The 27977-nt window shown below is 44.5% G+C and overlaps 1 protein-coding gene across 2 annotated transcripts in view; it reads left to right on the forward strand.

Annotated features, from left to right (window-relative positions):
• ptpn5 (protein tyrosine phosphatase non-receptor type 5) overlaps window positions 1-27977 on the forward strand; it is a 189819-nt gene that overhangs the window by 94164 nt on the left and 67678 nt on the right. The window contains exon 2 of one of the 2 annotated variants that reach the window (XM_063063224.1): window positions 6873-6998. The exons of the other annotated variant lie outside the window; for it this stretch is intronic. Within the exon in view, the coding sequence (XP_062919294.1) occupies window positions 6873-6998 (126 nt within the window). The remainder of the gene's footprint in view (window positions 1-6872; window positions 6999-27977) is intronic. 2 annotated transcript variants of the gene reach the window in all.

Genomic DNA, 27977 nt, shown 5'->3' on the forward strand with positions numbered 1-27977 from the left:
TAAAGGAGTGGTTTTGTATTGTTGGAAACAATATGCAGTGGGTTCATGTTAATTCAGACACATCAGGACCAGTACATTTTGGCCCAATTAAGCAGCTTCCCCAATTAGCTGAAGTTTCCTGGAAATAGTTAAAAAGATATAAAAAAGGCAAGCTAAGTAACAAATTATGCATTTAAATTAAATACAGAACAAATTAAAACACCACCAATAGTACTACAGTACTATAAAACTGTGTATTAGTTCCAAGTAGTTATCGACAAAGGAATTCATCCAGTGTACATGAGAAACATCATCACGGTACCTCATGCAGATAATCAACTGCCTTCATACAATGTTGTCGAGGATAGCATCCTCCAAATCTTCATTTTCATTGTAACCTTCAAAATGATTGTCAATACCTTCAAATTCTTTGTAGTTTCTAACTTCCTGAAGTAGTGATATTGTTTAATTTTCACTCCCGGACTTCTCTGGCATTTCTCAATTGAAACCGCAGTGAGCAAAACAGTTCAAAATTATCTTACTGCTTATTTGTCCCCATATATCAGTGAAAAAAATAACTGCTTTTTGAATACAAACACACACAACTGATGTTATTTAAAAAGTGCTTGCTCTAAGCACTGTATAGTGTCTAATGGCCACACAAGTGCATGCAACTGATGCTAGTTGGAACCTGTTCGGCAATAGTGTCCTGGCCCAATTAAGCAAAGGAAATCTCAGCAATTTTCCTTGATTAGTTTTTGTTCTTTAGTAGTTATCCCAAATAACTGGCTGCCCTGATCAACCAATGGCCCAATTAACCGGCATGACATCTACAGTGAAAAGAAACATAGAGGCAAAGGAAGCTGATTGACACAGTATGATCTGCAGTTCCTTGTTATTGCACTATTGTGGACTGTGAATATCTAAAGGTGACTCATTTTTGTTATTTCTGATATCCACTTCCCAATCTTGTCCTTTGTCAACTGTTTTGAAAGAAAGAGATAAATTTTGTCTTAGGAATTTTTAAAATTCAATGTCATTCGATGTTTTGAAAGTTGTTATAGTTTACCTCATTCCATTTCCCATCTTTCCCTCATTTCATTTCCCTGTTTTAACCTTTATTGTTAACCCCTCTGTCTTGTCTTTGGGTATGAGCAGTAGCCGTGCCAAGCTCCAAGGAGTAAGTTAATAAGTTGGAAGCCTGGTATACTGAGGTTATTGTCATGTCTTCCGGTTGGGCGAGCAAGGGAAATGGTAAAACGATCAAAAAATCACTTGGAGACACAACACCCTGCAGATGTTGTCTGTAATCTGAAGCAGAGAAACACAAACGGGTAGAGGGACTTAGTAGATCAGGAAGAATATGTGAAGCCAAAGGGATGGTTGACATTTCAGATCCAGATCCTACCAGATGCAGGACTTCAGTCTGAAATGCTGGCCATCTCTCTGCCTCCTCAGATGTTGGCTGACCTGCTGAGTCCTTCCTGCACCTTGTTTTTGCTTCTAAAAATCATTTGGGTGTGGGGGGAATCACTTGCTTTGGCATTTTGAGGGTCAACAACAATTTATTGGCAGAAAAAAAACTGACTCAATTCACTTCTTATTGTAGTCAGATGAGGATAATGAATGTTTCATTTCACAGAATCAAAGAATGCTAACAGCACAGAAAGAGGCCATTCATCCCTTCAAGCCCATGGTATCTCTGCAAGATAAATGCAGCTGGTCACTCTCTCTCACCCTTTCCCAGCAGTCTTGCAGTTCTTATTCTCTTTGAAAGTCAGTAGTTAATCTATCTCTAACTAGGTCCAAATAACTGGCTGCAAAAAGTAATATCCTCAGGTCGCCTGCAGTTTATCGTTTTAAATCTTCACATCTTTTCCTCCTATAGGATTCTATCTAGACACCTCTTAATTTTGATCTTCTTCAACACATTTTATTTCAGATTTCTTTCTACAATGAAAACTCCAGTATCTCCAGCCTTTTCCCATATGTTAAGACCCTCAATAGATCCTTCCTAAAGTTTTTCTATCTTTTCTCCTATAAGGTAACCAGCGCTTGACTCTGTATCCCAGGTGTGGTCAAAACAGTGTTTTATTTATATCTCTAATAATGTCCTTGCTGCTATCACTCCTACCCCTAAAGGTGTAACTGCAGGACCACATATGCATTTTTAGTTGTCTTTTAACCTGCTCTACCACCTTCAAAGCAACTGAAAATCTTCCTTCTGTCATGGTTCAGTCCGTGAAATCCACATTCCGGTTCACGGTCCGGTCCATCGACCCTTGCTCCAGGTTTTCCTGTCTACCCTGTTTCTGTCCCTGTTGAGCACTAATTGAGGCAGCTGATTCTCATTGGAGCTGGCTGCATAAATACCTCCAGAGAGCAGGGCATAGCTGCTGGATTGTTTTTTTGTCCTTACTCCTTGTATCCCTTCCCCTGCCTTCTGTTTCCTCATCTGAAGCCTTGCCTTCTCTTTCTGGCAACTCTTGCCTCGCTTCGCCTGTAGTCTTGTCTTGGAGCCACCCTGTACCTAGCTCCTTTCCTGTCCCTTGCCTCTGCCAGGTAAGTCAGGCTGTCTTGCCGTTACCCTGCGTTTGGTTCTGTCCCTTCCTGTCCCTTGCTTCTGTCGGGTAAGCCAGGCCGTCTTGCTGTTACCTACAGTTATTTCTGTCCCTTCCTGTCCCTTGCCTCTGCCGGGTAAGTCAGGCTGTCTTGCCGTTACTCTGCGGTTGGTTCTGTCCCTTCCTGTCCCTTGCCTCCATCGGGTAAGCCAGGCCATCTTGCCGTTACCTACGGTTGGTTCTGTCCCTTCTTGTCCCTTGCCTCCGTCAGGTAAGCCAGGCCGTATTGCCATTACCCTGCGGTTGGGTCTGTCCCTTCCTGTCCCTTACCTCTGTCGGGTGGAGTACTGCGCCCTGCCCAGGTGATTGGCGCCCTGCCCAGGAGTACTGCGCCTGCCCAGGAGTACTGCGCCTGCCCAGGAGGAGCTTCAAGACCCCAAGCCTCGAGCCTCGCCCCAAGCCAAGCTTCGAGATCCCAAGCCTCGAGCCTTGCTCCAAGCCAGTCTTCAAGACCCCAAGCCTCAAGTCTCTAGTCTCAAGCCTCACCTCAAGTCTCTAGTCTCAAGCCTCCGGTCTCCAGCCTCGCCTCAAGTCTCTAGTCTCAAGCCTCCGGTCTCCAGCCTCGCCTCAAGCCTGAAGACTCCAGCCTCGTCCTGCCTGCCAGCCAAGTCACTTCCTTGCCTAGTTCTGGGGTCTGAGCCAGAGGCAAGACCTAGGTTCTGGGTCCTTGTCCAGTCTCTGGCTTGGAGTCCAAGCCCTGGCTCCTAGCTCTCTTGTCCAGTCCTGATCCGGGTTCCAGGTTTTCTTGTCCATGTCCTAGCCCCCACCCTGTATCTTAGTCCTGTCCCTAGTACTTCAGTGTCTGTGTCTTGCACTTGGGCCTGTTCCCAGCCACCACCTTATGACACCTTCAGCCTTTTACAACCACATGTACCAGTCTCTCTGGCTGTAGTTTTTTTATGGACATCCCATTTATAATATATTGACGCTCCTTGTTTTACTTTAAATCAAAATATACAATCACATTTATCTGCATTGAATTTCCTCCACCAATTCGACAACCTCATCAATGTCCTCCTGAAGCCTACCATTATCATCTTCATTATTCACAACACTTACAAGTTTTTTTTCTGTAAATTTCTTAATTTCCCCTGTACACCCAAATCCAGCACAGTGGCACAAATTTTCCAAAGCCAGAGCAGGTCTGTGGCATTTACTCAGAATTGTGATGAGCAAGGGTATTCCACATATGCACGTGCAAAGAATGAAATCCAAAGTTTCAGTATTACCTCTGTCATTACTCAAGGGTTGTTATTAGACCCTGGTTACTTACTGAACCTGCCACAGGCCAGTCCCAGTATAAAGGGAGCTTTGCTTTAGAGCAGGGGTTCCAAACTCTTTTTATGTCATGGACCAATACCATTATGCAAAGTGTCAGTGGACCTAAGGTTGGGAACTCCTGCTTTAGAGGAATGTCTACAAGAGAGAGGTATAAATCTCAGGTAACTAGCATTTTAAAAAATGAGTTTCAAATGCATTTAATTGTTTACTAGTGTTTTGATTTAGAACCCTTGTTAAATATTTTTAAATGTCAATAGAATATTTAAATTTTTAACAGATTTTAAACACCTTGAGTATTTATGAATTATTACAATTCATCAGTATAAACCTGCCAACATTAACACCTTGAGGATGAGAAAATCTGCAGATGCTGGAAATCCAGGCAATGCACACAAAATGCCAGAGGAACTCAGAAGGCCAGATGGCATCTGTGGAAAAGAGTAATCAGTTTACGTTTCAGGCCGAGACACTTCATCAGAACTGATGAAAGGTCTTGGCCTGAAACGTTGACTGTTTACTCGTTTGCATAGATGCCGTCTGGCCTGCTGAGTTCCTCTGGCATTTTGTGTGCGTAGCATAAGCAACTCTTCTGCTGCCCAGCAATCGGAAAGAAATACAGACAAACAGTATGGCTACCCTTCAATGGGAACTCTCTCCAGGTCTGTTGTGCTTCCCCCGCTAAGGACCTGGCTCTGGATCTAGGCCCACCTCCTTATTAATGCATAGCTTAAGCTGTCCTCTACTGCAAACATGTGGGTTTGATTCACAGTCATAGAGGCAAGAGGGTAAAACAGTTTCTTTTAAATACCTACTTGACTGCCTGGCGGTGTTTAAGGCCTTGGTCCATCTTATCCATACTGACTTTATTGCCCAGTTGCTCTAGGCAATTAGTGCACACCATCTAGTTCCTTCATTTAACAAAGCTGTGGAAGTATTGACCAAGTAGGCACTCTTCTTGAGTGAGTTTCCATTTTTGAAAAGAATTTTTTGAGATACAGCACAGAATTGGACCTTCCAGTACTTCGAGCTGTACCACCCAGCAATTCCCTGTTTTAATCTGAGCCTAATCATGTGACAACTTACAATGACCAATTAACCTACCAACCTGTACGTGTTTGGACTGTGGGAGGAAACCGGAGCACCCAGGCAAAACCTACATGGTCCTGGGGAGAATGTATAAACTCTTTTAGGCAGTGGCCGTAATTTGAACATGGGTCGCCTGTAGTGTAAAGCATTGTGCTAACCACTACGCTACTGTGCCTATGAGCAAAGCTATGAGCCATAAGAAAAAGAATCACCACCAGGCAGTCAAATAGGTATTTAAAAGAAACTGTTTTACCCAGATAGTGGTGAGAATATGAAGTTGCTACCAAGCTACCCAAGAAGTAATTGGATAAGATACAAACACTGTGGGAAGGGTAAGTGAGGAAATGAAGGGAGATAAGCTGATAGTTATATAATGATGGGAAGATCGAAGTGGAGCAACAAAAAACATGCTGAATAGCTTGCTCCCATGCTGTCGAGAGAAATGGATCAGCCATGATGAAATGACAGAGCAGACTCTATGAACCGAATGACCTAATTCTGTTCCTATATTTTATGGACTTATATTTAAGTAATCTGCTTTATGCATCATCCAGTTAGTATTTCAAGGTGGAAAATGGCCATTTCTCACCTTCTCCTGCTAAAAATTCCCTACCCCTCTTCCCTCCACTAGAACGGATATCAAGACAAATTATCTTTAGTGTTTTAACTTTGTCCATGCTCAATATTCTGGCAGAATGTTGCTTCTTTGCCTAGCAATTAAGCATGATTAAGTTGTTCCTTATTTTTTTTCAGGGACTTCTCCCTTAATAAATTAACCAAATAGCAGAAAATCATTGCTGATGAATAAACTAGCTTTCAGTCTGGGTGCCTGACATTACTGTCCAATGCTTTTGAGCAGGTACAATGCATGTTGAAGTCTTAGAGACCAAGACCAGGGCCTTCAGTCCAATAATGCATGCCAACTATCAACTACTCTTTTACACTTTTCCAACATTAATCCTCACTTATACATCAGCTAACCTTAAGATTCTATCACTCACTTAGGGGGAATTTAACTGGCCAATTAACCCACAAACCTGTGGAAGGAAATTGAAATCACAAGGAGAGCATGCAACTCTGCACAGATTTTACCCAAGGTCATTATTGAACCCAGGTTTCTGCCACAGCGAGGCCAGAGTTTTGAGACTGAAATCTGATATATTGGTGAGCAATTTGAAGCTAATTGCATTGTTGATGACAACTTCCTTCACTTCAGTGATGAAAGATATGAATACAGGGCTTTATCTGCATATGTACTTTGCAGAGATCATTTTCATCGCTCACAGTAGACCAGGGAGTTCAAGTATATTTGTTCTGCTTCACTCACTACCCATTGCAGGTCCAAACTGGTCCTTCGTGATCAGTCAGGAATAGTCCTGGCAAACCTCATTCAAATGAATGAAAAAATTTACCCTCAACTATTGAATGAAAAATCTATCCTCAGCTATTGTTCCCTATGGTGAGGACAACACACGCTAATAACCATTTTTCTAAACAGCACTTTTTTTAATGTCTGCAAGATTAATTAATACATAATAACAAATTATAGAAAGGGTGATATTCTGCACGCAGAATGATCAGGGGTGCTTGATATGGTGGAATGGAGATCTGTTGCTTTGCCTCCAATATATGTCTCTGTCCCACCCTTTAAAAATGCCTCCTTTTCCACCAGTGGGTATTTTTCATCTTCCACACTAGGCACACTGCAATTTGAATATAACTTAATAATTTAGAATAAAATAGGGTGGATGTTTAGGATATTTAAAATTGATTGGATGCCTGAACTCGTTGTTAAGTTTGATGCTATTTAGTTTTGTTTTCTGTTGTCATTATCTACTCCTCGTTTGCAGTACCATCACCACCTCGCATGGATGGTTCGTGATTGTATGTCTGGTTGCACTGTAGGTTCTCTGGGTTGGATATCTATATCAAGGTCATGGAGTGCTTGCAGCTGGACAAAGAGTCCTCAGCCTCCTGCAGTACCTGCTAATGCCGACACTTTCCTTCCCAGTCATATCAATGGATACAGGGGTAAGAGAAATGCCTTTGTGGTAGTTATGAAACAGCATGAGGTCTGGAATTAACAAAAGTTTTCAATGCCCATAAGATATTCCAGTCTGAGTATGTCTTTCTTCATATGTCTCCCTATGAAATGCACAAGGTGTACTCTATTATGTGTACTGGGTTATTAAGGGCTCAAAATGCTTTTTGAACATTGTAGTATTTGTTCTTCTGCATAATGATCGAAATTTGTGGCTGGTTATTTTTAAAAGATAAGTCACCAACTTTTAACTATTTAGAGCGAATATTCAGTAGATATCAATATTACCTAAAATTGCCCAAAGGTCAACTGTCAACATTACCTGTGAACTGAAATCACATTTTTGTAAGGAATGGAATTAAACAGTAGAAAGTGAGGAGCTATCGGGAGTTGCAGGACATGCAGTTTTCCTTTGGAGTCATCTGTGCATCTAATACACATAAACAGAGAATTCTAAATAAACAAAATGGTATCCAAAGGTGTGCATTAACATCTGAATACTACTTCTCTGCTTTCTATTCACACATCCTTGAGATGCTCAATTCAGCATTACACAAAGGCTTGGAACTGGCCTCAGATAACTCTCCTTGATCTAAGGAACCTGGCTTGCCTTGGGTTCTCTACTGTTACCCAATTCCTGGTATGAATCTCTCTACTATTCCTTTAAAGTCACCCTGACCCATATCTTCCTTAATTAACTCTCTGTTGGTCTGACCACCTGATCCCATACCACTCAGAACCAGGTTTAATAGCATTGACATACATCATGAGATTTTGTTGTTTTGTGCCAGCAATACATAGTAATTTAAAAAGTATAAATTACAGCAAGAAATATATATATAAAATATTAAATTAAGTAGTGCAAAAAGAGAGCAAAAATAGTGAAGTAGCATTCATGGGTGAATTGTTCATTCAGAAATCTGATGGCAGAGGGGAGGAAGTTGTTCCTGAAACATTGAGAGTGCGTTTTCAGGCTCCCATATCTCCTTCCTGATGGTAGCAATGAGAAGAGGACATGCCCTGGGCGATGGTGGTCTTAATGATGGATGCCGCCTATTTGAGGCATCGTTTTTTGAAGGTGTCCTCGATGATGGCGAGGTTAGTGTCTCGCTGAGATAAGTTAACTGAGTTCACAACCTTTTGCAGCTTGCTCTGATCCTGTGCAGTGGCCCCTCCAGAGCAGATGTTGATGTAACCAGTCAGAATGCTCTTCATGGTACACCTGCAGAAATTTGCAAGTGTCTTTGATGGCATACCAAATCTCCTCAAACTCCAAATGAAATATAGCTGCTATTGTGCTTTTTTTTATGTTTGCATCAATACGTTGGACCGATGATCTATCTTCAGCAATGTTGACCCCCAGCATCTTGAAATTGTTTTCCACCATTCATCCAATTATCTGCCAACCTGACCTGAATCCATTCTGAGTCACTCAGCCCTGCACCAACAACCAATTCCCCTAGAAAATATCCGTCTCTCCTGCAATGAAGCCAGCAGTCAGAGCTCACCGTCGCTGTCTACCTACAAATCAGTCCGAATGAGCTTCAATCCCTCTTGAAATGCATGAAAGCCCCACCCATTTCCAACTCTCCCTCTTCTGCATTCCTGGAGCTAGACCCAAAGATGTGACGTACCTGATTGCCAGCAAAGAGGAGGCAGAAAGAAAATATTTGATTATGTGATGTATGTGATTACGTCATTTGTGATGTAGAAAACCTTGGACCTTATGCTTCTAAATTTCCCATTGGCAGGTTTTTGAATAACATGATGGTATGCCTGACACAAACTAATTATTTAATGCAGCCACACAGCCCTACATTAGTTCCTCCCTATATGCAGTATATTTTATTTCCGTCCTTCTCCCTTTGTTTCTAACTATGTTTGCGGTGCCTGATGTGTCCCCTTCAGCATTATACCCCTTTGTTCCACGTGTCCTAAATAACCACTACAGCACCAGTTTACAAATGCAGAACAACCTACTAATATTCAAACTTTTTCTTTGAACGATTGTGTTTCACAGTTCCAGTTATGGACAGCTAAGTAAAAATGGAGGCAAAAAATGTGGTGACAAATGCATATTAATCTTATATAAAAGGCCCACAAAATAATGTGGCAAATCATTATGAATTACGTTCAACTGTCCTGCAGAATGGTCTTGGCCCAAAATGTCAAATGTTTACTCTCTTCCATAGCTGTATGTCCTGCTGAGTTCCTCCAGCATTTTGTATGTGTTGCCATGCTGAACAGTTGCTATCTTACAATCAATGGCAGCCAACTGCTTTAGAAAGAGAAAATAGTGTCTCAAAGCAGAATCAGAATCAGGTTTAATATCATCGGCATTTGTTGTGAAGTTCGTTAACTTTACGGCAGCAGTATAGTGCAACGTACATAATAAATAAATATTGTGAAAAAACTAAATGACAGTAAGTGTGTGTGTATATCTACATATATCTATTAGTTACATTAAGATAAGTAGAGCAAAAAAAAGAAATTAAAAAGTAGTGAGGTCCATTTAGAAATCAGATGACAGAGGGGAAGAAGCTGTTACCTCCTTGCCAACGGTAACAATGAGAAGAGGGCATGACCTGGGTGCATTCAAAAGTCTGCAGTATTCTTAAGACATTTTTAGCTTTCATGTCAAACCTAATTTACTCTTGAACATTTGAAGATACAACAAATATGAAAATGTATGGTTCATGAAGCATTATAACATTAATGGATTTAATCATATCATGCTCCTGTGAATTTAACCCTCATTAGACTACGTCAGTTTGAATTGAAACAATTAAACACTCAGTTGCAGTAACTCCAACAGGCCGTAGAAACTGGTTCATTGTTATAATCATATCTGGCTCTGCACCAGACAGCACAGAAAATGATGGATTGATAAATAATCAACAATAAAGGAATGTACATACAGTGGGGGAAATTGAATGGTGCTTAGACTGCAATATGCAGTCTAGCTGTGTCCATTTGACACACAGCAGGATACATATTAAATTCATGTTTCCACTTCGCTATCATGATCCCACCTTTAGTCAGCACCATCCCTGCTATTTGTTGCATTAGTTCATATCCATGCAGTGCAATTTCATGCGTACTTGAAGCACCTTCAATAACTCCAAAAGACTGAAGTTGGGTAAAATACTGAAATGCTTTTATTCGCTGTACAATACGACCTCCACGGTGAGTGTCTGCCCCCGGACTGAGGGGGAGGGGGCAAGGCGAAACACCTTTATACAGGACTCTGTGGGAGGAGCTACAGGGGCAGTCAGCAGAGGGGCGTGTCCAGACAGTTAACCCAGTTACAACATATATATGGTTTACCACATTCACCCCTCCTTTTTTTAAAAAGAGTCCCATGGGGTGAAGTGACTGACAATATTTAAAACAAGTATATTTACAGGTCAAGTCTATCAGGCGGTCGAGTCCGTCGCTGTGATCTACGTAGCACCGGTGGTGACTGCATCGGCGACGGTGGTTGTGCTGGCTCCGGCCTGACTTTAGGTGCCAGCACGTTAGGCGTTGGTAATCCCTCATGCGTGTGCGTCACGCCCAGTATGAAAGTGTCTGTGTAGGGCTTGGAGTGCGTGGTGTCTCATGGGTATATATATCGGTGGGTATGGGGTTAATAGTCACCATGGAGTGTTCAGGGTAGGGGCCCGGTGCTCCTGCAGGTGCCAGGTCGCGGATGGAGACCGTGTCCTCCTGCCCATCAGGTAAAACCACGTAGGCATACTGGGGGTTCGCATAAAATAAGTGAATTCTTTCGACCATCGGGGAGTATTTATTGCTCCTCGCATGTTTCCGGAGCAGCACTGGCCCTGGGGACTTCAGCCAAGTTGGTAGGGTGGTTCCAGTGGTCGACTTTCTGGGAAAAGAAAAGAGCCGCTCATGAGGGACGGCATTGGTGGACGTGCATAACAGGGAGCGGATGGAGTGGAGTGCCTCGGGAAGGACCTCCTGCCAGTGGGAGACTGGCAGTCCCTTTGACCTGAGGGCGAAGAGTGTGGCTTTCCACACCGTGCCATTCTCCTTCTCCACCTGTCCATTCCCCCTGGGATTATAGCTCGTGGTCCTACTAGTTGCAATTCCCCTAGCCAGTAGGTATTGGCACAGCTCGTCACTCATAAACAAGGACCCTCTGTCACTGTGGATATAGCGTGGGTACCCGAACAGAGTGAAGAGCTTGCGCAGGGCTTTTATAACTGACGTGGTAGTGATGTCGGGGCAGGGGATGGCAAAGGGGAACCACGAATACTCGTCGATAATGTTCAGAAAGTACACATTGAGGTCGGTGGAGGGAAGGGGGCCCTTAAAGTCAACACACAGTTGCTCAAAAGGGCGGGTGGCCTTGATGAGTTGTGCCTTTTCGGGTCGGTAGAAGTGCGGTTTGCACTCTGCGCAGACTTGGCAGTCCCTGGTCATCATCCTGATCTCCTCAAGGGAGTAAGGCCGGTTCCGAGCTTTCACGAAGTGGAAAAGCCAGGTGATCCCTGGGTGGCAAAGATCTACATGTAGATCTACATATAGCCAGTCGATCTGCGCGCTGGCGTATGTTCCCTGGGATAGGGCATGGGAGGGCTCGTTCAGCTTCCCAGGCCTGTACATGATGTCATAGTTGTAGGTGGAGAGTTCGATTTTCCACCTCAGAATTTTATCATTTTTGATTTTGCCCCGCTGTTGGTTACTAAGCATGAATGCGACTGAGCGCTGGTCAGTTAGCAGGGTGAACCTTTTGCCAGCAAGATAGTGCCTCCAGTGCCTAATAGCTTCCACTATGGCCTGGGCCTCTTTCTCCACCGCGGAGTGGTGAATTTCAGGGTCTTCCCGCCTGGTTGAGGGTAGCAGCCAGTGCAAAATCAGAAGCGTCACTCTCTACTTGGAAAGGAATGGCCTCGTCCACTGCATGCATTGCTGCTTTGGCAAAGTCCCCTTTTATGCGGCTGAAGGCCGCGCGGGCCTCGGCTGAGAGGGGGAATGTGGTGGACTTGTCCAGAGGGCGGGCCTTGTCTGCGTAGTTGGCGACCCATTGGGCGAAATATGAAAAGAAACCCAGGCACCTTTTGAGGGCTCCGAGGGCGTTGAGAAGAGAGAGTTCCAACAGGGGGCACATACAGTCGGGATCAGGGCCAATGACTCCATTCTCCACGACACACCCAAGGATAGCAAGTCGGGTGGTCCTGAATACACACTTGTCCTTGTTATAGGTGAGATTGAAGGCTTTGGCCGCTTGGAGAAATTTTTGGAGGTTGTTGTCGTGACCGCAGATGGTGATGTTATCTAGATATGGGAACGTGGCCTTCAGTTGGCATTGGTCCACCATCCAGTCCATTGCCCTCTGGAAGACAGATACACCATTCGTGACACCGAAGGGGACGTGCAGGAAGTGATAAAGCCTGCTGTCCGCCTCGAAGGCGGTGTAAGGGTGGTCCTCCCGGCGGATGGGGAGCTGATGGTAAGCGGATTTTAGGTCTATGGTCGAGTACACCTTGTACTGTGCTATCTGGATTGACCATATCCGCGATGCGGGGTAGAGGGTACGCGTCGAGCTGCGTGAACCTATTGATGGTCTGGCTATAGTCCATGACCATCCTATTCTTCTCTCCGTTCCAAACAACGACCGCCTGCGCCCTCCAAGGACTTGTGCTTGGCTCAATGACCCACTCCCTGAGCAGCTGCTGCACCTCCGACTTAATGAAGGCTCTGTCTCCCACGCTGTACCTCCTGCTTTTAGTTGCCACAGGTTTACAGTAGGGGGTCAAGCTGGCGAATAGCGGTGGGGGAGGGATCTTGAGGGTGGAGAGGCCACAAGTGGCGTCGGTAGTGCGGCAGTTGGCATGGTGTTGGGTGGGATGTGCGGGTCGGTGTGTGTGTGTGGTCAGTAGCAGGGTATGTGACATATTCCTACAAAACTGAGGATTTCCGACAGTGATTGGTGGAAGGGGCCCATCATACTCCATTGTCACGCTTTTCAGGTGGCTCTGGAAGTCGAGCCCCATCGCACAGGGGCACACAGTTGAGGCAAGACCAGTAACGTAAAGTCTTAATATTCTGTGCCCTGCACCACTAGCGTCGCTACACAACCCCCCCGGATGTCTGTTGTATGCGACCTGGAAGCCATGGTGACCCTCTGACTTACCGGCTGTATTATGAGTCCGCAATGCTGCACCGTGGCCGGGTGGATAAAACTCTCCGTGCTGCCTGTGTCAAACAGGCAGCTTGTCCTGCGCCCCTCCACCAGGATGTCCATCATTGGTGGAGAGTGCTTTGGTCGAGGGTCACGAAAGCCAGCGTTGAGTCGCTGTCTTGGTCCGGCGCGGTGGGATGCCCCGTGAGCACCCGTTGGTCGTAGGCGGTGGGCGGGGGCACCGACCAAGATGGCCGCCCCCATGTCTCGCACATGGTGGCGGCGTGTAGGAGAGATGGCGACCCCCACGACTCGCACATGGTGGCGGCGTGTAGGGGAGATGGCAACCCCCATGTCTCGCACGTGGCACTGCTCGATCCCGCTCGCAGTTTGAACTTACAGACCTTGGCGAAGTGGCCCTTCTTTCCGCAGCTGGAGCAGGTAGCTTGTCGAGCCAGGCAGCATTTCCGGGGGTGCTTCTCGAGTCCGCAGAAGTAGCACTTCGTGGACTCGTGACTGGCGGCAGCCGAGGTCGATTCGCCGGCGGGTTGCGGGGTCTGCAGCGCCCATGAAAGGCCGTTGGGGGATCGCGTGCCTGGAGAGCCTTGGAGTTATGCAAAGCGGCCTCCAGTGTGTCAGCCAGCTTGATCGCCGAACTTAAGGTAAGATTGGCATTTTCCAACAGCTACTGGCGCACATACACTGACCTGCTCCCGTGACGAAGGCGTCTCTCACCAGGAGTTCTGCATACTGCGCCACCGTCAGCTCCTGGTAACTGCAGGCGCGCATGAGTGTCCGTAGGGCTCGGACGAACTCAGCACTTGATTCCCCAGGCCGTTGTTGCCGTGTCGCTAAGCGATGTTGTGCGTAGACACTGTTTATCGGCCGCGGGTACTGTCCTTTGAGTGCGCTTATCGCACCGTCATAGCTCGGCTGGTCTCTGATCAGTGAATAGACCCGTGGACTGACCCTGGAGAGTAGAACTCTGTGCTTTGCTACGGGGTCGGTCACTTTAATCTCCTCTAGGTACGCTTTGAAGCAGGCCAGCCAGAGTTCGAAAGCGTTTCCAGCTTCAGGCGTTTGCGGATCGAGGCCTAACTCGTCGGGTCTCAGAACGTGTTCCATGCTTTAAAATTTACAGAGAATAAAATTGAAGCACCTTCAATAACTCCAAAAGACTGAAGTTGGGTAAAAGACTGAAAGGCTTTTATTCGCTGTACAATACGACCTCCATGCTCAGTGTCTGCCTCCGGACTGAGGGGGAGGGGCAAGACGAAATCACCTTTATTCGGGAATCTGTGGGAGGAGCCACAGGGGCAGTCAGCAGAGGGGCGTGTCCAGACAGTTAACCCAGTTACAACATATATATGGTTTACCACAGTACTGGAGCAATATGAACCGGTGCCTGCCCACACTACTTTAAGGAGCAGTGTTCATTGCCTAGAAGTGCAAAGTCAACCCAAAGGAATGAAAAGCTTAATGAAACACAGAAGGGGATGCTTTGTTGGGTAAGTGGTGGACATGGAAGAGATCCTCTTTTTTGAAAAAGGGGGCAGCTGTGTGAAATTAGTTGGAAGAAGGTTCTATGGTCTGATGAAATGGAAACTGAGCTTTTTGGCCATCAAGCTAAACACTAACTTTAGCATAAGCCAAACAATGCACATCATCAAAATCACACCACCCTTACTGTGAAGCAGGTGGTGGCTGCATCATGCTGTGAGGATACTTCACTGCAGTAAGTCCTGAAAGGCTTGTGGAGGGAGTGGGTAAAACGAATGTAGCAAACTACGGGGAAATCCTAGAGGAAAACCTGATGCAGTCTGTATGAAAACTGCGACTTGGGAGAAGATTTATTTTCCAGCAAACATTGACCCCAAGCATAAAGCCAAAGCTACACAGGAATGGCTTAAAAACAAAAGTCACCCGGAGCAGAGGAACTGCACCCTAGGGTTCTAAAAGAGGTAGCGTTAGGAATTGTGGTGGCATTAGAAATGATCTTTCAAAAATCATTGGACTCTGGCATGGTGCCAGAGGATTGGAAAATTGCAAATGTTACTCTACTCTTTAAGAAAGGAGGAAGGCAGCAGAAAGATAATTATAGACCAGTTAGCCTAACCTCAGTGGTTGGGAAGATGTTGGACTCAATTGTTAAGATGAGGTGATGGAGTACTTGGTGACACAGGACAAGATAGTATAAAGTCAGCATGGTTTCCTTCAGGGAAAATCCTGCCTGACGAACCTGCTGGAATTCTTTGAGGATATTACAAGTAGGATAGATAAAGGGGATGCAGTGGACTGTCAGAAGGCCTTTGACAAGGTGCCACACATGAGGCTGCTTACCAAGTTAAGAGCCCATGGTATTACAGGAAAGTTACTAACATGGTTAGAACATTGGCTGATTGGTAGGAGGCAGTGAGTGGGAATAAAAGGATCGTTTTCTGGTTGGCTGCCAGTGACTAGTGGTGTTTTGCAGGGGTCAGTATTGGGACAACTTCTTTTTATGCTGTATATGGATAATTTAGATGATGGAATAGATGGCTTTGTTGCCAAGGTTGCAGATGATACAGAGATTGATGGAGAGGCAGGTAGTGTTGAGGAAACAGGTAGGATGCAGAAGGACTTAGATAGTTTAGGAGACTGGGCAAGAAAATGAAGTAAAATGTTGGAAAATACATGGTCATGGACTTTGGTAGTAGAAATAAATGTGTGGACTATTTTCTCAAGGGGGAGAAAATCCTGGAATCTGAGATTCAGAAGGATGTGGGAGTCCTTGTGCACAGCACCCTGAAGGTTAATTTGCAGGTTGAGTGGGTGCTGAGGAAGGCAAATGCCATGTTTGCATTCATTTCAAGAGGTCTAGAATACGAGAGCAAGGATGTGATGCTGAAGCTTTATGAGGCACTGGTGAGACCTCACCTTGAGTATTATGAATAGTTTTGTGGCCCTCATCTTAGAAAAAATGTGCTGGCGTTGGAGAGGGTCCAGAGGAGGTTCACAAGGAGATTCCAGGAATGAAAGGGTTATCATATGAGGATGTTTGAGGGCTCTGGGCCTGTACTCTCAAGAATTCAGTAGGATGGGGGGCTGTGATCTCACTGAAACCTTTTGAATGTTGAAAGGCCTAGTCAGAGTGGATGTCGAAAGGATGTTTCCCATGGTGGGAGAGTCTAGGACAAGAGGACACAGCCTCAGGATAGAGGGGCACCCTTTCAAAACAGTGATACGGAGAAATTTCTTTAACCAAAGGGTGGTGAATTTGTGGAATTTGTTGCTACATGCAGCTGTGTAGGCCAGGTCATTGGGTATATTTAGGGCAGAGATTGAAAGTTTCTTGACTGCACGTGGCATTAAAGGTAATGAGAAGGCCGGGTACTGGGGTTGACGAGGAGACAGAAAAGAAGGATCTGCCATGATTGAACGGTTGGGCAGACTCGATGGGCCAAATTCTATTTACATAAAGGAGACAACAAAGGAAATAACAGATAAAATCTGAGGCATTTTTTTACAATAATAACTCATTTTCTCCCAAGTGCTTTGGGAAATTCTGCTAATGTGAGAGCTATGATGTGAATGTGAGTCTTGCATTGGAAATGTTACCATTATATGTGAAGGAATCCTTCGGCATGCACATAACATAGCTTGAACAGGATGGGAAAAAGTGCATTCACAAGGAGTCAAGACATTTTTTCAGTCCAAAGACAGGTAATTGAACTTTGACCAGTGACCAATCCGGACATTGGAAGTTTGAGAGGAGGAGATTTCACTCAGGTCCACTGCCCGAGTAGAAGAAGGTAGCAGCGGATCACAGTAGTGTAACTGAGCTCTGATTAGCAAACAAACCACGTTTGGGATTAAATAGCAACAGAAAATTGAAGGAAGGCAGGGCCAAGCGGGGCAGCCATTATCAGAGCGGCCATAGTCTAAGCGGACAAAACCAGAGTGGTGATCTTGATGCTTTAGCTGTTTGAGGCATCAGCAACGAGAGGCTTCAGTGAGACAAGTCAAAGAAAAGATCAAGGTAAGGATTTTTTTCCCTTTCCTTCTTTATATCTGCTCAGTTAGGATGTTAGAAATGCCAGGCAAGATAGTTGAATGCTCCTTCAATAGGTTTCAATAGGCACATTTAATGTCAGAGAAATGTATACAATATACATCTGGAAATTCTTTTTCTTCTCAAACATCCACGAAAACAGAGGGGTGCCCCAAAGAATGAATAACAGTTAAACGTTAGAACCCCAAAGCGCCCCCACCACACACAAGCAGCAGCAGCAACCCCCCTCCACCAGCAAAAAAAGCATCAGCACCCACCGCTGAGCACTGAAGCATGCAGCAAAGCATCAGTAAAGGCACAGATTTTCAGTACCCCACAGACTGCTCATTCACCTGGTAATTCGACATACCACAGGCTCTCTCTCTCCCCAATAAGACATAACAAGCATCTCGCTGATTTATGATGTTAATGAGCTCTGTGTCCAAGGAGTTGTCTCCAAAAAGGCTCGAGTCTCTGGAAAAAGAGTCTACAGCAGCTAACCCCCTGCTCCCGATGTTCTGCATTCTCCCGCAACGCCTCAGTCAGGGGCACCGGCCTTGAATCAGCCCGTCTCCAGAGCCATGAAAATCCGACACCCTGAAGGCGTGCTGGTCTTCTAGGCTATGTCCCTGGGATATCAAAAAGCGGCCGTTCGTGAGGCCCTGAGAGCAGGTTCCATTCCCACAATGAACCGAAGTCTAAGTGTAACTCCAGGTCAGGGTCTTCAAAAGAACCTTGCAAAGGGAAAAAATGAGATATCAAAGATAGAAATAGAGCTGTTTCCAAAGACGCAACCAAAGAAGTCACTGTTTAATGCCATTGTCACTTCGCTCTACCCCCAAAGTCCCCTTGCAGGATGTGGAATGGCAGGAAGACCTCCGGTGTTCCTGATGACTAAAACTGTGAGAAGAACATCCAGCTGCAGCTTCTAACAAGCTGTATTGGAGCTGGAACTGGATAAACTCTGGATCATTTGGGAGGCCAAAGGGGTGATGGATAGGACATATACAGAGGGAGTTACACCCAAGGTACAGGACACAGGAAGCTGAGTGACAGTCAGGAAGGGAAAAGGGGTTAAGGAGCCAGTGCAAAGCACCTGTATGGCCATTCCCCTCAACAACAGGTATATCACTTTGGATACTACTGGGGGAGTTGACCTAACAGAGGAAAGTCACTGTGGCTGTGTCTCTGTCACTGAGTCCGGTTCTGTGACACAGAAGGGAAGGGGAAAGAAGAGGCACACTATGGTGATAGGGGATTTATTAGTTAGGTGAATGGACACGAGATTCCCAGATGGTATGTTGCCTCCTGGGTGTCAGGGTCCAGATCACGTCCTCAGTATTCTTAAGTAGGAGGGTAAACATCCAGTGGTCGTGGTCCATATAGGTACCAATGACATGGGTAGGACAAGTGACAAGGTTCTACATAGAGAGTTCAGGGAGTTAGGTGCTAAGTTAAAGGGCAGGACCTCCAGGGCTGTGATCTCAGGATTACTACTTGTGTCACGTGCTAGTGAAGCCAGAACTAGGAAGATAATACAGGGTAACACGTGGCTAAGGAGTTGGTGCAGGAGGGAGGCCATAAGATTTTTGGATCATTGGGCTCCCCTCCTGGGAAGGTGGGACCTGTACAGAGGGATAGTTTGCACCTGAACTGGAAGTGGGACTAAGATCCTAGCGGGAGGGTTTTTGTTAATGCTGCACAGTGGGGTTTAAACTAGAGTTGCAAGGGGGTGGGAACCAGAGTGCCTAAACAGTTAATGGAGAGGTTGTGGAGGCAGATGTTGGTAAGACCTTAGACCAAGTCAGAAATCAAAAGGCTGAGCATGGTGCAACTAGTGTCCTGAGCTGTGTATATTTCAATGCAAGAAGTATCGTAGGAAAGACAGATAAACTCAGGATTGACACCTGGGATTATGACATTGTAGCCATTAGTAAGACTTGGTTGCAGGAGGGGCAGGACTGGCAGCTCAATATTTTGGGGTTTCATTGTTTTAGATATGACAGAGCTGGAGGGACTTCAGGAGGAGGGGTAGCAATACCAGTCAGGAAAAATGTCACGACAGTGCTCCATCAGGACAGACTGGAGAACTCATCCAGTGAGGCTTTATGGGTGGAACTGAGAAATAAGAAAGGTTATGACCACATTAATGGGGTTACATTACAAACCACCCAAAAGTCCTAAGGATTTAGAGGAACAAATTCGTAAAGAGATCGCCGACTTGCAAGAAACAAACATAAGGTTGTTATAGTAGGCAATTTTAACTTTCCACATATTGACTGGGAATCCCATACTGTAAAAGGACTAGATGGGAAAGAATTTGTCAAATGTGCTTAGAAAAGTTCCTTAATCAGTATATAGAAGTCCCAATGGGAGAGAGTGCGATACTGGATCTGCCATTAGGGAATGAGATAGGGCAGGTGACAGAAGTTGGACAGGGGAACACTTTGAATCCAGAGACTACAATGCCATTCGTTTCAAAGAAATATGTAAAAAGATAGGTCTAGTCTGCGGGTTGAGATTCTAAATTGGAGGAAGGCCAATTTTGATGGTATCAGAAATGATGTGGCAAGTGTGGGTTGAGACGGGCTGTTTTCTGGCAAAGGCGTAGTTGGAATGTGGGAGGCCTTTGTAAATGAAATTTTGAGAGCACAAAGCTTGTATGTGCCTTTCAGAATAAAAGGTAAAGATAACAAGTGTAGGGAACTTTGGTTTTCAAGAGATAATTGAGGCCGTAGTTAAAAGAAAGTGCATAGCAGGTATAGGCAAATGGAACAAATGAGGTGCTTGTGGAGTACAAGGAATGCAAGAGAACACCTAAGAAAGAAATCAGGAAGGCTCAAAGAAAACACAAAATTGCTCTAGCAGACAAAGTGAAGGAGAATCCGAAGGGATTCTACAGATAAATTAAGAACAAGAGGATTGCAAGGGACAAAATTGGTCCTCTAGAACAGGGGTCCCCAACCTACTTCGAACCGTGGATCGGTTTAATATTGACAATATTCTTGCGGACCAGCCGACCAGGGGGAGCGGTGTTCAAGTAGAGTTAAACTCACCTAAACATATCTTTTACAGTTAGGGTTGCCAACTTTCTCACTCCCAAATAATGGACAAAAGTAGCAGTCAAATACATGACAGTGTTTGCCCCGAGAAAGACTACCATGACCATGAAGCCTTGCGCGGGCACCTGTGTGCGCATGTGTGATTTGCTGATTTTTTTCCACAAATCGGTTTTGGCCTAATCTTCCCGACTACACTGTACATACATTATTTCTACTTTATATGGGCTGTGTATTTATCATATCAATCCTGCTTTTACTATATGTTAATGTTATTTTAGGTTTATGTGTTATTTGGTAGGTTATTTTTTGGGTCTGGGAACGCTCAAAATTTTTCCCATATAAATTAATGATAATTGCTTCTTTGCTTTATGCCATTTTGGCACGAAAGGTTTCATAGGAACGCTCTACCTTAGTGGGGGGAAATACAGGACAAGGGCGTATTCAACAGTGCATGACAGGGAATGAGGAAAAGTGCAGCTGACTGATATCATTTCCTCTCGGCCCAGTACCGGTCCGTGGCCCATGGTTGGGAACCGCTGCTCTGGAAGACCGGAATGGTAATCCATGTGTGGAGCCAAAACAGATGGGGGAGATGGTAAATGAATTCTTTGCATCTGTATTTACTCGGGAGATGGATATAGAGTCTACAGAAGTGAGGCAAAGTGGCATCAACTCCATGGACCCTGTACAGATTAGAGAGGAGGAGGTATTTGCTACTGTGAGGCAAATTAAGGTGGATAAATCCCCAGAGCCTGTTGCCTCGGACCCTACAAGAGGCAAGTGCAGAAATTGCTGGGGCACTAGCCGAGATCTTTAGTGGCAGGAGAGGCACCAGAGAACTGGAGGATAGCCAATGTTATTCCCCATTTTAAAAAGTCTCTAAACATAAACCGGGCAATTATAGGCTAATGAGTCACTTGACAACCAAGATGAGGTAGTCAATTGGATTAGACATTGGCTTTGTGGGAGAAGGCAGAAGGTGGTAGTAGATGATTGCCTCTCTGAATGGAGGCCTGTGACGAATGATGTGTTGTAGGGATCAGTGCTGGGTCCTTTTTTGTTTGTCATCTATATTCATGATCTGGATGATAATGTGGTTAACTGGATCAGCAAATTTGTGGACGACGCCAAGATTGGGGATGTAGTGGACAACAAGGAAGGCTATCATGGCTTTCAGAGGGATCTTCATCAGCTGGAAAAATGGGCTGAAAATAGCTGATGAAATTTAATGAAGACAAGACCATAAGACAATAGGATATAGGGGCAGAAGTAGGCCATTCAGCCCATCGAGTCTGCCCTGCCATTCAATCATGGGCTGATCCAGTTCCTCCAGTCATCCCCGCTCCCCTGCTTTCACCCCATATTCTTTGATGGCCTAGCTAATCAAGAACCTATCTATCTCTCCCTTAAATACACCCAATGACTTGGCCTCCACAGCTGCTCGTGGCAACAAATTCCACAGATTTACCACCCTCTGACTAAAGTAGTTTCTCTGCATCTCAGTTCTAAATAGACATCCTTCAATCCTGAAGCTGTGCCCTCTTGTCCTAGGATCCCCTACCATGGGAAATAACTTTGCCATATCTAATCTGTTCAGACCTTTTAACATTCAGAATGTTTCTATGAGATCCCCCCTCATTCTCCTGAACTCCAGGGAATACAACCCAAGAGCTGCCCGACATTCCTCATATGGTAACCCTTTCATTCCTGGAATCATTCTTGTGAATGTTCTCTGAACCCTCTCCAATGTCAGTATATTCTTTCTAAAATAAGGAGCCCAAAACAGCACACAATACTCCAAGTGTAGCCTCACGAGTGCCTTATAGAGCCTCAACATTACATCCCTGCTCTTATATTCTATACCTCTAGAAATGAATGTCAACATTCCATTCGCCTTCTTCACAACCGACTCAACCCCTTTAGGGTATCTTGCACAAGCACTCCCAAGTCCCTTTGCACCTCTGCATTTTGAATTCTCTCCCCATCTAAGTAATAGTCTCCACCAAAGTGCATGACCATGCACTTTCCAACATTGTATTTCATTTACCACTTCTTTGCCCATTCCCTAAACTGTTTGAGTCTCTCTGCGGGCTCTCTGTTTCCTCAACACTACCTGCTCGTTGACCTATCTTTGAATCATCAGCAAATTTAGCCACAAATCCATTAATACCATAGTCCAAGTAGTCATTGACAAGTGTGAACTGTTGCACTTCGGTAGAACCAGCCAGAGTAGGTCTTACACAGTGAACGGTAGGGCACTGAGGAGTGTGTTAGAGCAGAGAGTTCTGGGAATACATGTCCATAATTTATTGGAAGTGTCATCACAGGTGGAGAGGGTCATTAAGAATGCTTTTGGCACATTGGCCTTCATAAATCAATGTATTGAGTGCAGAAGATGGGATGTTATGCTGAAGTTGTATAAGATATTGGTGAAGCTTAATTTGGAGTATTGTGTGCAGATTTGGTTTCCAACCTATAGGAAAGATGTAAATAAGGTTGAAAGAATGCAGAAAAAATTTACAGGGATGTTGCTGGGTCTGGAGGCTTATAACCTGAGTTATAGGGAAAAATTGAATAGATTAGGACTGCATTCTTTAGAACATAGAAGATTGAGAGGAGGATTGACAGTGGTATACAAAATTATGAGGGGTATAGATAGGGTAAAGGCAAGTAGACTTTTTCCTCTGAGCTTGGGTGGGACTACAACCAGAGGTCATGTGCTAAGGGTGAAAGGTGAGAAGTTTAAGGGGAAGATGGTGCCTGTTCCATTTTTGTTCACTTTTTTTTGCTGAGGTGGGATTTGGCGGTTGATGGCTATGCTACCTTTCTTGGTTTCATGGCTATCCAGAGAATTGAAGAATAGATGAACCTTTGAACCTCTGAACATGAGGGGAAATTTCTTCACTCAGAGGGCTGTGGGAATATGGAATGAGCTGCCAGCACCAGAGGTCCATGTGAGCCCAATTTCAATGTTTAAGAGAAGTTTGGATAGGTACATGGATGGTCGGGATATGGAGGGCTATGGTCCTGGTACAGGTCAATGGAAGTAGGCAGTTTAAATGGTTTTGGCATGGACTAGATGGGCCGAAGGGCTTTTTACTGTGCTGTATTTCTCTATGACTCCATGACTCTATCATAAATGGCATGACTTTGAGAAGTGAAAATGAGCAAACATTCTAAACAAAGGAAACTATTAAGGTACGAAGAGTGGGTTGGCTTTGACAGTTCAAAGTTTGGGGTGTTCCATTAAAAGGCATGATGGTGGATAGGCAATGGCAAGTATTTAAAGAATGAAAACGAACTACATAGTTATGCATTTCTACTTAGCATAAAAACACAAAATCAAAAGGGTCCCAACAATGGCAAACTTAAGAAGTTAATGATAGAATTAAATCCAAAGAGCAGTCATACAGTTTAAGATTGCCAGACAGAGTAGAAAATCTGAAAGAAGAATTGCAGCAGTTTCAGCATCAAAGCATAATTAACTAAGAAAACAAAATAGAATACAAGAGTGAACCTGCATTTAACATACAAATTCTCTGTAATGGCTTTTAGAATTGCATAAAAGAAGAACGGGAAAGGGATTAAGAAACCTCAGATTGGTTAGCCTAATCTCAATAGTGTGAAGAATAACAGACAATATTGCAAAGGATAGCAGAACTCTTGAAAAATATCAGTAGGGAGAGAGAACGTCAGAAAGGGAAATTGTGCTTGCCAACCCTACTTGAGTTTGAATCCTTGGTTTGCTGACCAACAAACTACCATCTATAAAGAGAGGCAGCAACACCTCCACTATGATTATTCTAAACACTGATGCTCCACAAGGTTGTGTCCTTAGCCCCCTTCTCTACTCCTTGTACACTCACGACTGCATGGCTAGATTCTGCTCTAACCCCTTTGGCAAGTTTGCAGGTACCACTGTAGTGGGCCATATACCAAACAACATTGAGTCAGAGTACAGGAAGGAGATTGAGAGCTTAGTAACTTTGTGTCATGATAACAACCTTTCCTCAATGTCATCAAAATAAAAAAGCTGGCCATTGACTTCAGTAAGAGGGGGCGGTTCACATGCTCCTGGTTATATCAATGATGTTGAGGTTGAGACGGTTGAGAATTTCAAGTTCCTACGAATGAACATTACCAATAGCCTGTCTTGTTCCAACTGCATAGATGCCACAGCCCAGAAAGTTCACTAAAGCCTCTACCTCCACAGGAGGGTAAAGAAATTTGGTATGTGCCTGTCACCCCTTACCAATTTCTATTGATGCACAATCGAAAGCATCCTTTTCTCTATTTAAATCAGCTTGGTACGGCAATTGCTTTGCACATGACTGCAAGAAACTGTAGAGGAAAGCTGTGGGCACAGCTCAGCACAGCTTGGAAACCAGCCTTTCTTCCATGTCTATTTTTCTCACTGCCTCAGTAAAGCAGCCAGCATATAATTATATAATCCGTATCCAGGGTTACAGATCCCACTGCCTTGTGGGTATCTTCGGGAGAAGAGGAGGCTGAGGAGTAAACCCTACACAAATCCGGAGTGGAGTCCCTAAGGCGGTTGGATGACGTATCATGTCACCTCCTGGCAGCTCCTGCAGCCAAGCTGATGCCAAATGTACTGCTTCACATTCCTTTGGACCACATCTGCGAGGCCGAGAGAGGGATCTTGATATCTGGGCAGCCATATTTATCGCTCAGGTCTGCGCCCCGGAACAGGCGCATCCATTGTCTATTTAGACAGATGGAGCCATGAATGATATAATCAAAGACCCCAGCCAACCTGGACATTCTCTCTTTCCCCTCTTTCATCAGGCCTGAAAGCACGTGCCACCAGGCTCAAGGACAGCTTCTACCCTGCTGTTATCAGACTTTTGAAAGGACCTCTTGTACGATAAGATGGACATGTGACCTGACAATTTACCTCATTATAATGTTATGCTTTATTGTTTATCTGCACTGCACATTCGCTGTAGTTGTTACATTTTATTCTGCATTTTGTTATTGTTTTATCTTGATTTACCACAATGTATTGAATTTTTTTGAAATGAATTAACTTTATTCCTTACGTCCTTCACATACATGAGGAGTAAAAATCTTAACATTACGTCTCCATCTAAACGTGTAATGTGCAATTTATAGTAATTTGTATTAGTAACATGCAACTTAGCTTAGAAATACAATTACATCAGCCTGAATTAAGCAGTTTGATGGCCTGGTGGAAGAAGATGTCCCAGAGCCTGATGGTCCTGGCTTTTATGCTGCAGTACCATTTCCCGGATGGTAGCAGCTAGAACAGTTTGTGGTTGGGGTGACTCGGGTCCCCAGTAATCCCTCAGGCCCTTTTTACATACCTGACTCTGCAAATATCCTGAATAGTGGGAAGTTCACATCTACAGAGGCGCTGAGCTATCTGCACCACTCTCTGCAGAGTCCTGCAATTGAGGGAAGTTCCCATATCAGGCAGTGAAGCAGCCAGTCAGAATGCTCTCAATTGTGCCCCTGTAGAAAGTCCTTAGGGTTTGGGGACTCATGTAAGACTTCTTCAACTGTCTGAGGTGAAAGAGGAGCGGTTGTGCATTTTTCACCACACAGCCAGTATGTACAGACCACATGAGATCCTCGGTGACGTGTATACTGAGGAACTTAGAGCTGTTCCCCCTCTCACTGATGTCAACAGCGGTTAGCCTGTCTCCATTCTTTCTGTAGACCACAACCAGCTCCTTTGTTTTTACGACATTGAGTTAGAGGTTGTTCTCTTGACATCACTGTGTCAGGGTGATGACTTCTTCTCTGTAGACTACCTCGTCATTATTTGAGACCAATCCATGCAGTATCATCTGCAAATTTAATTAATAGATTGGAGCTGTGGGTGGCGACACAGTCATGAGTATACAGAGAGTAAAGGAGGAGGCTTAGGACACAGCCTTGAGGGGCTCCTGTGTTGAGGGTCAGAGGGGCAGAGGTGAGGGAGCCCACTCTTACCACCTGCCGGTGATCTAACAGGAAGTCCAGGATTCAGCTACACAAGGCAGGATGAAGGCTGAGGTCTCTGAGCTTCTTGTTATACCAAGAGGGAATTATGGTGTTGAATGCTGAATTGTGGTCCAAGAACAGCATTCTCACATCAGCATCCTTCTTCTCCAGATGTATAGAAGAGCTGTGTAGAGCTGTGGCTATTGTGTCATCTGTCGATCGGTTGCGTTGGTAGGCGGATTTTAGGTGTCCAGTGTGGGTGGTAGCAAGCTGCAGATGTAGCCCTTGACCAGCCTCTCAAAGCATTTGCTTATTATAGAGGTGAATCCGACAGGATGACTATAACGCTTTCATTTATAGGAACAGTATGCAAGACAAGCTTCTCAGTGCATGTGACAATAAAAACCCAATTAAGTTTCCAAGTATGTAACTGGTTGAAAAATAAGGGAAAGGCAATGTTTACACATGGATTTTTCCTTTGATATTGGGATATGATATTGATACTGACTGAAAATTAATTGACAAACAGGGAGCAGAGGTTAAGAATAAATAGGTCTTTTTGAAGGGACAGGTGGTATTTAGTGAGGTACCACCGAAATCAGTGCTCAGGTCTTAGCAATTTATAACATTTTGTAAATTAGATACGTTCTGCACACTGAGTGTGAGAACCAATTGCAAAATTTCAAAGATTGCCAGCAACTGTAATTCTTACATTGTTGGCATGTACTCGATTGGCTGAAGGGCCTGTATGCATGCTGTTTTACTCAAGACTCTATGACTGGGTGAGGGTACAAATTGTAGGGAAGATACAGAGGCTTCAAGTGTAAAATATGGCAAGTGTAGTACAATGAGTTCAGATCTCTTACTACAATTACACAAGGCCTTTGAGAGGCCACATTTGAAGTATTGTCAGAATCAGAATCAGAATCAGGTTTATTATCACCAGCATGTGTCGTGAAACTTGTTAACTTAGCAGCATCAGTTCAATGCAATACATAATATAGAAGAAAGAAAAAAAAGTAATAAATAAATAAGTAAATCAATTACTGTGTACGTATGTTGAATAGATTAAAAATTGTGCAAAAATCAGAAATAATATATATTAAAAAGTGAGGTAGTGTTCAAGGGTTCAATGTCCATTTAGGAATCGGATGGCAGAGAGGAAGAAGCTGTTCCTGAATCACTGAGTGTGTGCCTTCAGGCTTCTGTTCCTCCTACCTGATGGTAACAATGAGAAAAGGGCATGCCCTGGGTGCTGGAGGTCCCTAATAATGGACACTGCCTTTCTGAGACACCGCTCCTTGAAGATGTCCTGGGTACTTTGTAGGCTAGTACCCAAGATGGAGCAGACTAAATTTACAACCCTCTGCAGCTTCTTGCGGTCCTGTGCAGTAGCCCCTCCATACCAGACAGTGACGAAGCCTGACAGAATGCTCTCCACGGTACATCTATAGATTTTGAGTGTATTTGTTAACATACCAAATCTCTCCAAACTCCTAATGAAGTACAGTCATTGTCTTGCCTTCTTTATAACTACATCGATATGTTGGGACCAGGTTAGGTCCTCAGAGATCTTGACACTCAGGAAGTTGAAACCGCTCACTCTCTCCACTTCTGATCCCTCTATGGGGCTTGGTATGTGTTCCTTCGTCTTACCCTTCCTGAAGTCCACAATCAGTTCTTTCATCTTACTGACATTGAGTGCCAGGTTGTTGCTGCGACACCACTTCACTAGTTGGTATATCCCACTCCTGTACACCCTCTTGTCACCATCTGA

Source organism: Mobula hypostoma, chromosome 11 (genome assembly GCF_963921235.1).
Source record: "Mobula hypostoma chromosome 11, sMobHyp1.1, whole genome shotgun sequence".
Taxonomy (NCBI): domain Eukaryota; kingdom Metazoa; phylum Chordata; class Chondrichthyes; order Myliobatiformes; family Myliobatidae; genus Mobula; species Mobula hypostoma.